The sequence below is a fragment of the Gopherus flavomarginatus genome, chromosome 7 (assembly GCF_025201925.1).
Source record: "Gopherus flavomarginatus isolate rGopFla2 chromosome 7, rGopFla2.mat.asm, whole genome shotgun sequence".
Classification (NCBI taxonomy): Eukaryota; Metazoa; Chordata; order Testudines; family Testudinidae; genus Gopherus; species Gopherus flavomarginatus.
The window spans coordinates 82,673,966-82,690,488 of NC_066623.1; the positions used below are offsets into that span (position 1 = coordinate 82,673,966).

The following is a 16,523-nucleotide window of genomic DNA, read 5'->3' on the forward strand; positions in this document are numbered from 1 at the left end:
AATAAGACCCAACCTCTGATTCAGTCTCTCTCTCTCCAGGGACCATGATGGTGCCATTCCTATCAGTTCCAGAGACTGGTGATATGGTTTCCCTTTTGACAGTACTGAAGGGCATGGTACCCAACAATGACAGGATCCAGCATGTTCCCTCCTGTCCATTAGGCACCAACAACACTGAATCTTGTATTGCCGGCAATACCAGTACCAACAGCAAAAGATATTCTCCGGCCGCAGCAAATGCCATATGGTTGGTACTGAGGTAGTATCAGTACTGTGTTGTGCCGCAAATGTAAACAGCTCTTCCAGTACTGGACTTGACAGTACCTGCATAGGTGCCAGAGTCAATGGTGCTAGCTTCTGCAGTACCAAGACAGAAGAGTATTTGGTTCAGATTGCATTCTACTCTAATCCCCATGCCTGGCCATCTTCAGTGCCAGGATTTGCCTCCTCTCAGCCATCCGGGATGGTGACTGATGCCGGGACTCCAATACAGTAGGAGGCGCACTCTTTACCAACGGCAAAGGTGCTTTGTGCCAAGTCTGACCGCTCTGGCTCAGACAGAGGTCTCAGTGCTGCCTCCATGAGCAAAAATTTTAGCCTGCCCTCATGGTCTTACTTCGTGCAAGGCTTAAAGTTCTTCCAGATCTGGCAACAGTTCCCAGCATGAGCTTTTCGAGGCACTTCAGACAGCTTGAGTGCGGGTTGTGCAGGGGCATAGCCTAGTTGTAGGAGGCACAGAGCGTAAAGCCCAGTCATCAAAGCATGCCTCGGCATAGGGGAATGGACAACACAGAGTTACAGAACTTCATTAAAATTAGCTAAAACTGACTAAAACTAACTAGATACAGAAAGAAGAAAACAAGACAAGTGAGAAAGCTTGCAAAAACAAGGATAGCAGTTCCAGCAACTGTAACGGGAGGTAAGAAGAAACTGAGGGGGTGTGGGGTCAGCTGGGCGCTTTATACTGGTACTATAAGAGTGCAGCAGCAGCAGAGGGCACTTAAGCTGCTGCAACGGGTATCACTGAGGGAAAAAATTTCGAACAACTGTGCTCAGGGTGCACATGTGCAATCAGAAGAAAAAAAAAAAGAAGAAACTAGGGATATGAAGGTTTCATTTTCCCCCAGAAATAATGCAATCTACTTTTGTAATTTAAGCTAAGTCTGTCAAGCTGTATTTTGGAACCCCTTTCACATTTTCAGAAAATATAAATAAGCCATTCTGAGTTTTCTTGAAGTTTTTTTTTTCCTCCCAGCCCTTTAACTTCGACTGCAGTCCCATATTTCCTCATTTCTGCATGGAACTATTCTTCTAACAATTGTAGCTAGACCTTCACCAACCTCCATAGAGAAAGCAGCAATAATAATTAAAAAGGAAAAATTGTCACCCGATGATTTCACTTGCCCTCAAAAAATGTATTCCGAGTGGGGTGGATTGGGTGGGGGGAGAAGTCAACTTCCCACTCTGCATCCAGATCTCTTCCTCAGCCCAGTCTATGTGGGATGTAGTGAGCAATTAGGAAAAAGCAGTATGGCGAGAAGGATAAGACAGACACAAAAATCCCTTTCCTCAAACATAGTGAAACAGATTATTTAGGAATCCCCACTTGGGCAGATTCTTGCCAAAGGGTGGCTCTGCGGAATATCAAATCAGTTTGCAGTATCTGACAGCCATATTAATGGAGGTATTAACTGATTTCTTTTATGGTGGTTGATGTTCTTTCAGACCAAGCAGCAGCCATAGAAAGTTTTGAATGGGCTCAGATCCTCTCTAGAATAGCTTTCCCTATTGCAGAGAATGTTTCTGTGATGCTATATTTTATTCATCTTGCAACAGTGGAATTAATTTTTTTTTAAATCGAGACATTTATGATGAAAGGACATACAGGATGATTTCCTGAATTGTTTTTTCCACTTCAAGTATATCTTCATTGCTTTCCTCATATCAATTTTGTGCCATGTTTTCTCCTTCTGGTGCCGGGGTTTGGGCAAAAGGGATGGCAGTGTGATTTCCTGTGTGGTATGAAAACCTGTATTGCCTCCAGATAAGAATGATTTGTGAGTATGAGACACAATCTTGTCCTTATGGAATATGTAGCAGGGTTTATATCTTAGTAAGACAGATTTATGTAAAGAGAAAACAGCCTTCCCTGACAATAAGGAGTGATGAGCATTATCTTTGATTTTTGTACTATGCTTCCCAGAAGAGAGAACAGGAGGAAAGGGAGAGAGGTATAGTTAGTCTGGACTGAGTGGACGAAAACACCCATGTAGCACAATACAGTAAAAATGCTAGGGTCAGTTCAGTTTTATCTTTTACCTCCTGCTCATAAGCCTCCTTTAATAAGTCTACTTCTGATGAAAGCTTTTTTATCTCAGCTTGCATTTTTGCTTGTAACTGAGCTTCACGTGCTTGGGCAGCGCCCAGTTCTTCTGCCAAACGGTTTGCATGAGCGTCCTGTAAGATAGTATATAATAAATAATGTTAATGGCATTTTGCACTTATATGGCACCTTACATCCAAACATACGAATTAAGACTGAACGTTATTTTCCCGTTTTATGCCGTGAAAAGTTTAAACATTTACCTTATTTGTCCACATCGAGTCAGTAGCAGAGCAAGAAACAAAACCAGGAGCCAGAAAGCCACAACCAATTTCTTTTTAGCTACCGGTAGTTTCTAAAGCAAATCCAAGCCAATTGAATAGTACCAGAATATATTTATATTCATTTGACTAGGATTTATTTGTAATAAAAGTGGTCACATTATGTGTCACCATGGCCAATACCCCTAAACGATTATTAAATCATTAGAAGCTAGGTTTTATTTATTATTCAAATCAGTTTATTTACTAATTAACTTTTTAAAAAAATTCCTGTGTTACTGTTCATCCAAAGCAGTGCTAAATAGATTTCAGGTAAAACAGTGTGGCTGTGCAACTAGTTATTGCCAGAGACTAATGACTGGAACAGGAGTAAATTAAATGTCAAGTTTGTTGCAAACTTGTTTCGTCATGACCTGTAAGGTTCACTCTCTCTTGGTATTTCTACGGCCACTATCACTGTAATGCCTGAGCATCTCTCAAACACTGATATATTTATCTTCACAACATCCTTATGAGGTAGGTAAACATTACACTCATTTTACAAATGGGGAAGAGAGATGAAGTTCACAGGCAACAGTCATGAACAGAATCCAGATCTCCTGAATCTCAGCACATCTCAAGCACAAGAGCTCCTTCGCCTCTTTAATTGCTGTGTCTTGCTTTGCAGTAAAGTTACAAAACACTTCTACTGTATACCCAATGCTCAGTTATGACTTTTTAGAATAATCCCTTCCTGAATTGTCCTCTGTGTGGGGCAGAGGCTAAAAGTTAAAACTCAGCCTCATGCACATACAGTAGGTTTTCTTATAGTTTTACTGCAAAGCAAGACACAGTGATTAAGAAGCAGAAGGATGCTAAAGTGAAGCACAATCCCTCTGGAGCATGGTGGAAGTGAGGCAGGGGAATACACATGGTACATGACTACCTCTTAGGAGGATACAGCATGCACGTCCCTCCTCCTCACCCACCTTGAGGTGGCTAATACCCTTGGGGCACTAACGGGGACCAATACCGTGTTCAGGAGAGTTCAGGAACTGCATCTGACTTCGATTTCTGCGCAGGGAGAATTAAAAAAAAGGAGGAAGATGGATCAAAGGCTCTACTGCAAGAGTCAGCCTCAATCTACTTCCCAGTATCTAGTTTCCATATGTAAATATTTCAATTACTTCCTTTTTGTTCTATGTACCAAAGGGACCTAGATTTTACCAAAAAAAATCTCCAGTCATCGATATTTTTAAATTAGAGCATTTGGGGGTCACAGACACCCATATTTGAAATCTTATTGAAAGTATGTTTTTTGGAATTGAAACACAACTAAAGAATCTGTCTTTTTTCTTAATTTTATAATAAAACTTATCACAATACTTCCTTGTCAATCCAAAACTAAATATGTGCATCTGTGCTGACAACTTTATACACCAAATAAACTGTATAGTCCACTCTCTAAAATCAACATTTGTCAATGGTAATTCCACTGCCACTTAAACCAAAGCTATTTTGAGTACATTACACGTTTGGTCACCTTTTCTCGAGACAGACAGTTCATTTCTTCCATTTCTTGCAAGAGTCTGTCCGTTTCTCTTTGAGCTTGAACCAACAGCCGGCGAGTCTCCAAAAGCTCCAAATGGATGTGCTGCATCTGTTCTCGTTCTAGCCTCAACTGCTGACCTAAATCTAATGCTTCCTTGTACTGGTCTGCAATGCACTTCTCCTGATCTTTCACTGTCTGTAATAGGTAAATAATTTAAATTCTTAAAGAAAACATACTGAATTATTTGTATTCCTCCCCCTCTTTTTTTTTTTAAATTAAAAAAAAAAAAAATCAATGCAGCAACCCTTTTTGACTCTATTGATTCTCTGAGATTACAAAAGAAGATAGACCACAGGTCTGATCTGCTATGGCAAGTCCTATCTATTCCAGTACTTACTCTCCGATAACGGCCAGTACCAGATCTTCAGAGGAAGGTACAAGAAACCCTACAGTGAACATTTATGAAGTAACTTGCCCATAATAGAAGCTTCTTTCTCACTCACACCAGTTAGTGCTTGTTTTATACCCTGAAGCATAAAAGTTTATATCCTTTGTAAAATAAATTAGATTGAGAACACAAATGTTGTATCCTTTCTCCATATAAACGTCTATTTTTTTCTGAATCTCATATAGCTCTTGGTCTCATTGATATCTTGCGTCAATGAGTTCCACGAGCTAGTTATGCAGCATGTAAAAAGTAATTACATTTTTTTTTTTTAACATTTTGCATTTTAATGAAACCCATTTCCCTAGCTATGTCTGAAGGTTACTAGAGCCTAAAACAAGCAGAAAGATTGGCTTAAAACTCCCACATAATGCAAAGTTAGAGTACGTGCTTTGGAATCCTGGTTTAATTTATGAGATTCATGATTCTGCAGACAAATACTAGGAGAAAAGTATAGAACCCTATTTTTGAAGAGAGACAAGGAAGATCTATACACAACTGTTTATAAACAACTGGTTACACCAATACCATCACAACCCAATAATGAAAATATAATAAACTTCAGCCAAGAACTCCAGCAAGTAATTTCAGTATGGTAAAAACAAAAAAAAAAAAACAAAAAAACCCCACTTGCATTACATTAAATGAGAAGACAACTTTCTTCTGCTGTTTACTGCTTAGTAAACCAAACAATCCATTAGACTGAAGACAAAGAATGTTAAGTTAGTAAACTAATAATTAATTGGAAAAAACATATTTATCCAAGAAAACGACTTACTTTTTCAATATCTGTTATTCTATGTTGTTTTCTTTCAATTTCCTTTTTTAGTTGATTTATTTCTTGATCTCTTTGGAGCAATTCAAACTCTTTTTCACGATGCTCATCTTTAGAATGCTGTAGCTTGCAATCTAAGCTCTCAATCTAAATACAAAATACATTTAAAGTCAGAAGAACAGCTTTTTTTTCTTAAGGGACACCATGAAATCCTGACATTCAAAAGTTAGAAGTAGTTTAGATACTACATCTGCCTTTGAGTTCCCTTAACCAGTTGATAATAGGAAAATGTGTTTGTAAAATTATAAAGAATGATTTAAGGTGCATATTTTAGGAAGTAACAAGGCTGGCTTTTCTTACTATAGTGTAATTTATTTTTTTATTTTTTCATTTTTTAGTTTTAATTGGTGAACTCTAAATAATTTCTCTGGTAAAAAAAAAAAAAACACCCAAAAAAACTAAGAAACCCCCAAACCATTAATATCACTTTGGTCTTATCCTAGGCCAACTCTTGCTTGCATCCTTCCCCAATCTCATGCAGACACTAGGTTATTCATTCTACGATGCTAGTCGGATTTTATTTTAAATCATTAATAAAAATACCTGTTTATTGCGTTCTTTAATTTCTAACTCAGTTTTCTCCAAACTACCTTCTAATCTAATTATTTTTTGTTCCATTTCTCCCCTGTGTTCACGAATAGTCATATCCAACTGGGTAACCTAATATAAGAAATAAATAAAAAAACAACACTTTTGAAGTAGTATTTAGAATGTTAGAAACATTATTTTATGGAATATAAAAGAATTCAACACACCTAATGAAACTAATCCCTTTTGGCCCTGAGAATGTAGTCCCAAGTGTAATCAGTAAAACTGATGTAAGAATGGATTAGAGGTCTGGCATGTAGAAATCTATTCTTAGAGTCTAAGTACATAGAGAGAAGGGAAAAACAAACAATTCTAATTCCATAATTTCACACATCCTGCCCATACCTCAACACAGAGAACACAAGACAGAATGGTTACTCAGCTTTACACTGAGTTATTTGAGTAGACTGTCAGTATAGATCCTCATTCTTGGAATGTGCCTGCATAAAGCACTAAAGCAAAAAATGCTTTGATTACTAGGAGCCATATGAACTTCATCTCAAGCTACAGAGCTTTTCAGGTAATATTATGCATGGCCTTCATGCTCCCTCAGTTCCGTCAACTTCTTCAGATTCCAGCTGAAATTCTGCAGTAACCCTTCTTTTTCTCCTTGCAGTACTGTCAGTAAAAATCCTCACTTTTGGAAGAATGACAGGCAAATAACAACTCTCTAAAGAGAAGGCTTTGAGAAGACTATTTAAACAATGACGGTAGGACTTCCCTCCAAAACTGGGTATCAAATCTTGAAGGCAGATCAAGACTGAAGTATTGAAAAGATATGGATTGACCTGCAATCAGGATCTCTATATATTTCTACAAAAGGAACATTACAAAAGAATGTTCAGAGACTGCCTTAGATCTAGTCCAGGGGATTCCCAAACTTGGTTCGCAGGGTTGTTCAGGGTATGTCCCTGACGGGCCGCACCAAGACACTTTTTTTACCTGAGTGTTCGCAGGTACGGCCACTTGTAGTTCTCAGTGGGCATGGTTTGCTGTTTCTGGCCAATGGGAGCTGTGGGAAGCGGTGGCCCAGCCCATAACGTTTCCCCCAGCTCCCACTGGCCGGGAACGGCAAACCACGCCCACTGAGAGCTGGGAGTGGCCGTACCTGTGGATACTCAGGTAAACAAAGCATCTCGCAGCCCACCAGGGGCTTACTCTGAACAAGCCACGAAGCAAGTTTGGGAATCCCTGATCTAGTCAAATGTGCTCAGATACTACTGAGGACAGGGATAACTGATAGCATTTTCAATGCAGATCTTAATCCAGTTTATCAAATTCTGACAGGAAACTGCCTGTGCCATAACCTTATTACCATAAATGAAAAAAAACCTTGGGGATTTACAGAAGGGTTTTGTTCTATTAAAGTTGTAGTTATGGGCCCTCTTCGCACACAAAGTGTGTCACCTGACCATCCCCTGGTAATGTGTGTAGCTTGAGGAAAGTGACCACTTTAGGAATGAATATGGGAGGAGTATACAATACCACCTTATCCTCATATAATGGTGGGTGAGGAAAGTCAAGCCATTTAAGCTTGAAGCTCACAGACCATTTCAGCTGATCTAACTGCCATGATAAACAGTCTTTGGGGCAGGTGACGGAGAGAAAATTCCTCCAGAGGCTCTACTAGAGAGTCCATCAGCTTGGTCAGCACTAGGTTGAAGCCTCACAAAGGCAAAACAGAAAAAATTAGACATATCCTTTACAAATGCCGCAATGGTAGGCAAACAGATATAGAATCCCTTGAACTGGAACACAGTATGCAGCTAGGATAAATGAACTGTACTGAAAAAGTCCTCATTTCTTGAAACGTAGCAAGCGGTCTTAGCGATCATTTGAGCATTAGGAAATGCTGGACTTATACTTTAAATAAACACTCAATAGGCTATTCTGGTAATATGCTTAGAAATATCTAACCTGAGCTGCTCTTTGTTTCAGTTCCCAGTTCCTTTCTTTCAATGCCTGGTCCATGTCAAGAAGTTCTTGCTTTTTGTCCTCAATTTCATCCTTACAATGCCTGCAATTTCCGTATAACAAACAAACAATGTAGATGTTATCTCTCCTTTATAAAGCTAGATCTAGATTCCAAAAAATCAAGTTTTCATAAATCTGATAAACATTATATTCTAAAACTCCAAATGTTTTTTCTTTTAAAATGTTTGTTAATTTAATTTTCATCATATTTAGCATTCTCAGTCCGAACTTCCTGGTTGAACAGTTTCTGCTTCGGTGCTGCTCTGATGACAGGGCATTCCCTACTTCTGACTGTGTATCTTGGAGATGAAAAAATCTGAAAGTGGGGGCGACACATGGATACTTGAAAAAGAAGAGAGTGATCCCACCACTGCTTATCTGGAGCTTCCTTATCTCGAGGCCTCTGCTTCTCTGTTGTCTGCTCTAATAGTAGCTTCTTCAGGCTTTATTTACCAGCCTCCTTATCCCCAAACTGGTGTCAGGTGCTGTTGCATGCTCCACTCCTGCTTTCATATGGTTTGTCTGGGTCAGTGGAGAGGAGATAAGAAAAAGGATGGAGCATGCAGCAGCAAATGGTCCAATGTGAGGAGTGGAAGAGCACGTTTACATGGAAAACAATTAAGTAAAGCCTTTACAAGCCACAACTGTGATAGATAAACAGACGGAAAGAGTAGGTACCTAGCGGCAGACAGAGAGTAGTGCTGCTGTAATTGTTACCTTCTATATCAGCAAAGCAACTCCCAGGCAGACCCTTTCTCAACCAGGAATTTGAAATTACAGCTGTTAATTTAAAACTTTCTTTTAAAATACATTTTATAGTGTACTCATGGTGTGACACACTTCTTAGCTTCAGAAGCACTTAGAGTGCTTGACTAAGCAAACCGAATTAAGTTTTCTTTGAATTTACACCATGCCAGCCAAAATTTGCAACTTGGTTATCTAAGTTAGGTAACTAATTCTGCATTTAGGCACCTAAAACATAAGTGGCCTGATTTTCAGAGTGCTGGACACCTACTTCAGTGGATGCTTTAGCTACTTAGCACCTCTGAAAATATGGCCACATGTTGTAGATGTTTAAATGTGGATTTAGGTGTGTAACTTTAAGCACACACATTTAAAACTGTTGGCCTCTGTTCTTTATTACAAGCTTAATTATTTTAATTATTTTAAAATATAGGTAAACTTTGAACTGAGTAAAAAAAACCTGAATGCATTTCATGACCATCTTCAGAATGGAGATTTACCACTAACTTTTCTATTAAAATTATTTCACTCATTTTCAGAACTACATTGCAATAAAAAGTGTATATTAGAAAGTTTCATTAATTTGCTATAGTAAAGGTTAAACAGTTGTACTGTACAAGACTGTCACTTAACAGCTTTGGACTTCGGCAACATATTAACAGGTTTTTTATTACAGACGCCCCCCGGGTTACGCAAACCCGACTTACGCAAATCCGCTCTTACGGAAAAAGTTCTGTAAGCTAGAAATAGGAGGGTTTGTTGGGTTTTTTTTTGGCATAATTGTCGGGTATACACTTCCGACTTACACAAAATTCAAGTTACACAAGGTGTTCTGGAACAGAATGCTTGCGTAAGTCCAGGAGCCTCTATACTGTTATTTTTAAGGCATTCCCAAAAAATACTTTAATGTTAGTATTTTTGCTTTTAGAAACTAAACAAAATAAACTGAAGAGCTACTTTAAGTTATCCAAAGACCATGAATAATATATATATATACACACACACACACACACACACACACACCCACCAGATTATAGGGGGCTGCTAAAAGGTGGAAAGCACCATCAAAACAAAGAGACATGCTTCACTGTTCCTAAAACAAAAAAAAACACTGGGATTAAGTCTTCAAGACCTGAATAGGAGTTAGCTCACCTAAGTTCAGCTGTTAAATCCTTGATAGCAGCATACTTCTCCTCCAGAGAGAACTGTGCATTCTGTAGCACATCTCGCAGTTCCTGTAATTGTCTCAAAGTGATTTTTAATTCTCCATGGGCATTTTGTAGTTCAGCCTCTAGCTCTTCTATTCTGTGTAAAGCATCCTTTTGTCCAGTCTCACTCTGAAGCAGTTTATCTTCCAGATCACTCACTGTTATGCGAATAGAAATTGAAAAAAAGGGTACTCGCCAGTAACTGGTTCTTTAAATGTTGCCTCTACATATTATTACTTGCAGTACGCACCCAACCCCAATGTCACTGGGCTTTGAGGACATTCTAGAAAAGCAGAGTCCCATTCAAGACTGCATGACCAATCCCTCTGTGACATTATGAAAGTTGTGCACTCCCCAAACTCCTCACTTCGTTTTGCTAAACTTGGTCTTTAAGAGAGTTGAATTCTGAGGAAGAAGTGAAAGTAGGTGAATAGTGGGAAAATGAAGAGGCAACACTCAAAGAAAGAATGGTTATTCTACTGGCAGAGATGTTGTAGTAAGTGTGGATACCACAGTCAGTGTACGTCTTGTGTGCAAACACAGAATGTTTTAAATAGTAATGTTCTGGGGCTTTGGGGGCCATGAGTGCCCTGTGGCTCCTTGTGCTCCTGTAAAAGAGCATAAAAGGTTTCTTGATATCAAAGAGGGAAAAAACTTAAAGTCCTCCTTGAGGAACGGGTGCATTTTCTGCTTTGAGCTGCATTTACACATGGTGCAGGTACAGTAACTCCTCACTTAACATCCTCCCACTTAACATTGTTTCAAAGTTACGTCACTGCTCAATTAGGGAACTTGCTGGTTTAAAGTTGTGAAATGTTCCCTTATAACGTCGTTTGGCTGCCTGCTCTGTCCACTGCTTGTAAGATTCTGTGAAGAGCAGTGACTTTACAAGGGAGCATTGCACAAGTTCCTCTTCTCCACCTCCTCGTACTCACTGCCAGTGTTTCCCCTAAGGACTTTCTGGGAAGGAGGGGGAGGAGAGGGGAAGTGCTGCATCTTCACTCTTCCTCCTCCCTCCTAGAAAGTCCTAAGCGCCGCCAAACAAGTGCTGGGAGGGAGGGGATGAGTGGGGAAGCTCCGCGTCTCCGCTTCTCCTTCTCCCTCCCAGAAGTCCTAAGCGCAGCTAAACAGTTGTTTGGTAGCGCTTAGGACTTTTGGGGGGCGAGAAGGAGTGGGAATGGAGCATGCTCCGGATAGAAGGTGGAGTTGGGGTGGGAAGAGGTGGGCCTGGAATGGAGTGGGGACAGGAAGAGGCAGGCCTGGAGCATTCCTGGCAAAGTCAGCACCTGTTCTTCTCCAGGGAAGCTGCCGCTGTGAAGGTGCTTCTTAGCATTCTTGCCTGCAGCAGGCTGTGCCTGTGTGGGGTAAGCCGGGGCACTACCCAACCACAGTACAGTACTATACAGTATATAATGCCTTTTGTCTACCCAAAATGTTTTTCCTTGGAACCTAACCCCCCACATTTACATTAAATCTTATGGGAAAATGGATTAGTTTAACATCATTTCACTTAAAGTTGCATTTTTCAGGAACATAACTACAACGTTAGTGGGAGTTACTTTAAGTCTTTTGGCATCCATAGTGAATGGCATAAGGTTTCTCTGTCTTGGGGTTGGTGCTGGCACTGAGGTCATTGGTGCTGATGAGGTCGTCAGAGAGAACGCCAACACCAGTGCCAATGATGCTGGTACTTTTTAGGCCTCTTCTCCCTGGCAGAACCAGAGATATGGTGCCTTGTTAGCCAGTTACTAGGACAGTTATTAAAGATAGTCCCCTTGACTCCAGCTTGGAGGATCTCTCTTCTCTGGGATCAGATGCTACCTTCAAAGGAATGCTCCAAAAATATCTATTAGGGATATGTCCTTCCCCGAGGCAGAAAAGAGATCAGTTGTGCCCATCAATTAAGGGCATAAGAGCATCACACAAAGGACAGGTTATAAACCCCGTGGGTTTAGAGTCTACCATTATTAAGTGCTTTGCTCAGCTGTTCAAAGAAATATTGGAGAGTGTCTCCTCCATCTTTCTTTTCTTTTTTGGGGGGCAGGGGGACAGACTATCCAATTAAAACAACAAGAAAATAATTTTTAATAATAGGGTGAAGAGAATTTCTTCACAAAAATATTGCATTTGAAACAGAAGAGCAGACTCAATGTGCCATCTTGATGCCACAGGCAGTAAGAGGGAACAGAGAGTATGTCTACATTAGTAGGTTGATTTACCTTTCATTAGGTCGACTTACATCTATTGCAGTTATTACTACAGTGGTGCATGTCCACACTACTCTCCTTGGGTGAGTGGTGCACGTTCTCACCAAAAGCGCTTCCACCATCCAAAGAGGGGGAGTGTGCGGAGCAGAAAGCATGGTCTCTCTGCTCCGCTGGCAGCTGTCTACCAGGAGCCCGGCTGCCCCACAGGGTCCCAGAAGACCGTCCCAACCCTGCTCCCCATTCCCTGCCGAGAGCAGGGGGAAGCTGTCTGAGGTGTCTTGCCCCTGGGGAATGGGAGGTGGGCAGCCATGAAGTTGACAAGGCTGTCCAGCTCCCGGCAGGGGTCCAACTGCCAGGGCTTCTCACTCCGGGGAGGGGGGGCGGGTCCAGCTGCCCAACTCTCCAGGAGAATGGGGGGTAGCTTGGCTTTCTTGTCAATTTCATGGTCATGAAATTGACAAGATCGACAATAGCAGATGTAAGGAACACAGCATCTACACAGATTCTGTGTTGCCCTAACTACAGCAACATAAGACCTATGCCTCTTGTGGAGGTGGAGTTATTATGTTGGTGCAGTAGGGCACTTACATCAGTGGGAGCAAGGCTGTAGTGTATATACTGACATAATTAAATCGACATAAGCGGCCTTATGTCAACCTAACTGTGTAGTGTAGACCAGGCCTGAGGGAGGGTCACAGCTGAACTGCCATGAGAAGGAACAGGATGCATAGATGGCCGTGATGGACATTTTCTTCAAAAGATTCTGAGCTTGTGTACATAGGCTCATTTGCCCCTACAGTGGGATCCACATGGACATTCAAAAGAACCAACAGTTATTGTTAAGAAATCTACCTTTCTTTGAGTTGGCCTCTGCATATACTAAACTCCCATATTTAGGAAAACAGTATAACCCCTAAGAAGGCATGCTCAGAAGTTCTAATTAAGCAGGAGCTCCAGAATTTCCCTCCCAAAGTATGTATCTGATCTAAATACCAAGCTGTTGAGTATGCAGTACTGCATAAGTGTGACAAGAAAATTTCCTGCAGATTTCTATGATGACAATATTACAGAAGCAGGCTATTAATACCATCTTAACAGAGTGAATCCTATGTCCTCTAGCCCAACACATCTTGGTACATAATCTAATCCATTTTGACAGATACTAAGTGGAAACGGCATTCCCCTCACACTGATCCTCAATGGCTACAAACAGTTTAGGTACCTTCCTAAATGTCTCAGTTAACCCTATCAATGTTGCATAGAAACCTAAACATGAGACTCTGCATTGGTAGTGATTTTCTCCCACATAAAACAAAACAAAAAAAACCCCACATGTGCTTTATGAATTCCATCCTGTTTTGTGAAAGCCATTTATGAGTGTAACCTTCATTGTGTAGCTGATATTTGATACCTAGTGAACGGATGATGGCTGGGAAGCTGTGACAGAGCAGTCAAGTGCCACTGACATTGAATGGCTCTTCCCTAATGGAACAATGGGTTTTCTACCAGCAGGGCCATTGATTTAGAATATTTATCTCTTTATACAAAAGCTGATGGGGGTGGGAATTGGAGTCTCCCCATCCCAACCTTGCAGCACATGGGGACAGTCAGTTTTAAGTAGTGGTCATTCTCTAAGGAAATCCAGAAACAAGACAGTCAGGCCAAGAAGGGCTGCCTGGCCAAAGTACTCAGACCACACCCAGGACTTACAAGGGTGGTGAAATCAACTAAGATAGATAGAAAACAACAAACACACACTTAAACGCAATCCATCTATGGCCCTCTTGTTCTTTTTTAAGAGCAAAAAGTGTTTGTTGATAAAAATTCCATTGTTTAGACTGTGTGCCTTGCTTTACTACCATGTTGTCCCTGAAGGGTGTAACTAGGAAACCAGAGGTCCCACAGGCAGTTGAACTCTGGGGGAGAATATGTCTAAGCAAATGGGGGCTCACATGGGCTGCAGCACTGATTACAGGGTCTAGCCCGAGTGTGGGGTACCACTGCCAAAGAAGTGTGTCAGTCACGGGTAGGCACCTGGGACTACCCTTGGGACCCAGAGCTACAAGCGGTGATCAGTCATTACTCTGATGAAGGGGGCATAGAAGCAAATGGGATTAAGCAGTTGGATACAATCATAAGAAACTGGTGTCCATCTGGAGAATGAGATTGGACCAAGATTGTGACAAGAGACCTGAGCCAGTCTTACAGAGATACGGTAGGAATTTGAATTTTCTGATGCACTTGTTCAATATCTTCATGTCCATGACAGAAGATCTTTATTGGAATGAGAAAGAATTTGAAGCTGATATTAGGCCATGGTAGCCTGATAATTGGTGACACTGATTCTCAATGTAACCGAGGGGAAGGGCACACCCCACAAGTGGGAATATGTAGAGGCCATCTAAAATGAAGAAGCCCAAGTAACATTTTACTACCCAGATCTTTTCAAATTGCACGATTATGAAAAGTCAAAACAGTCATATGCTGAGTCCCTTGCAACTAACTATAAAACAAGTGGGGAAGGGGGAGAATCTATTTTAATACACAAAGCATAAAAAAATAAACCTTAAAGATGAATTTTTTTTTTTTTTTTTTTTTTTTTTTTTTTTTACACATAGTAAGTCATTTACCTTGTTGCGTTTTTTTTATTTAGTTCTGACTGAGTGTCCTCCAAAGTCATTTCTAAGTGACTTAGCTGCACTGTCTTAGTTTCACCATCTCGTCTTAAATGCACTAGTTCTTTCTCCATACCAATTAGATCATCTTTGCACTGATCCATCTCCAGCTTAATCTGCCTGAACAAAAACACAAAAGGAAACAGAATTAACAAATCACAATTGGAATAATAAAGACAACATTTCCCTCACTTTTGTGCCCCTCCAAGTCCTTGCCCTACCCCAGAGACTCCTTCTTGCTCCCTGCAGTTCTCATTCACTAGGCCATATGCCTAGGAGTCACCTAATAGCTGGGTTCTTCCCCTGCTCCTCCTCCAAGAATCTATCTACAACCTGTAGTTCACCAGTTCAATTGAGCTCTGGCTGCCTTTACAAGGAGCTGGTGCTCTTCAGACTATCACCTGACCCGTTATCCCAAAGCCTCAGTTGGAAGGTAGCTGATTACCCAGAGGTGAAGCTAAGCCCATCTTCCCTAGAAAGGGCCAGTTACCCTGGGATTGCTATTTTCTTACCTGGTTCAATGCTTTGTGTATGCAATGAACGCAAGCAGAGAAATTTATACAAAGGCTGAAGCATTTCAACGCTCTACGAGTTGGATACCATTTCAACAGTACTATGTTAAACAAATCATTTTAACATACTGTATTGTTTTAATTGCATTTCAGGTAACAGATCTGTATAGTTTCCCCAAAAGAAAATTAACAAATTAATTTTATTTCATCCTTATACTTGTATTTGTAAATTGAGCACATTGGTATGGAATCAATGAAAAACAGTAAGTGGGGAACCTACTGATGCCTTTTCACAGATATTATTCAGAAAAAAGCCACATTTTAAAGGGACACAGTTGATATTAATTTTTGTAAAAATATTTTTTCTGATAGGGCTTAGTCGAAACTGTACAAACTGAAAGAAATAGATTTTAAAAATCCTTAAATTATTTATAAGGCTTTTCTGCTTCTCTGATATTGCCAAGATTATTTTCGGGATGGAGAGTGATCAATCCCAAGAGGAAAACCATCAACATTATTATTTTTTAAACCAACTCAAGCCCCAATTTCATGAAAGCACTTAGGAACATGTTTAACTTTAGGCATAAAACTGAAGTTAGTGTGTTTATGCACTCTTCCTGAATAAGGACGCTTTCCTGAATAGAGGCACACGGAAGGGCTAAGCCTGGATATCTGTTTGTAAATTAACAAAAAATAGAAGTGTCCTTAAGCTAGAAATAAAGGCGTGATTTCAACAAAGTTTATGGGATTATTAACATGTTTACAAATAGGCAAAGATTCAAGTATGAATCAGGACCGAAGTACTATTCTAAAGCTACATGTACCTGTAATACATAGTCCTTTCAATAAAAGCATCACATTTAGTGATACAATTTTTTAGTAGTTTTACAATACTGGATCTTCAGAATACACCAAAATGAAAAAAAAAAAACCGTTCTACACATACCCAATTGTGCTAGTAAGTTCAGCCACCTTCTGTCTTTTTAAATCTGCTTCCTGAGAGGTTATACGGAGCTTTCCTTCTGCCTTTCTCAACTCTTCTTCGGAGTTTTCTTTCTGTTTTTGAAGCTCTTGCTCCAGTTTTGATACCTATTTATAGTTGTATTTAATAAGGTATTTAATATCTATACTGTTAAAATATATATAAAAGAATATAAATCTCCCTCTTGAAAAAAAATCACATATGAAAGAGTTAAAAAT

At 40.1% G+C, this 16,523-nt stretch overlaps 1 protein-coding gene across 1 annotated transcript in view; it reads right to left on the minus strand.

The window, feature by feature from the left end:
• Positions 1-16,523, minus strand: part of CCDC18 (coiled-coil domain containing 18) — a 67,750-nt gene that overhangs the window by 16,188 nt on the left and 35,039 nt on the right. Inside the window, 9 exon segments of the mRNA XM_050962468.1 lie at positions 2,320-2,457; positions 4,127-4,330; positions 5,359-5,502; positions 5,959-6,075; positions 7,921-8,020; positions 9,874-10,087; positions 14,767-14,782; positions 14,784-14,931; positions 16,270-16,412. Coding sequence (XP_050818425.1) covers positions 2,320-2,457; positions 4,127-4,330; positions 5,359-5,502; positions 5,959-6,075; positions 7,921-8,020; positions 9,874-10,087; positions 14,767-14,782; positions 14,784-14,931; positions 16,270-16,412 — 1,224 coding nt within the window.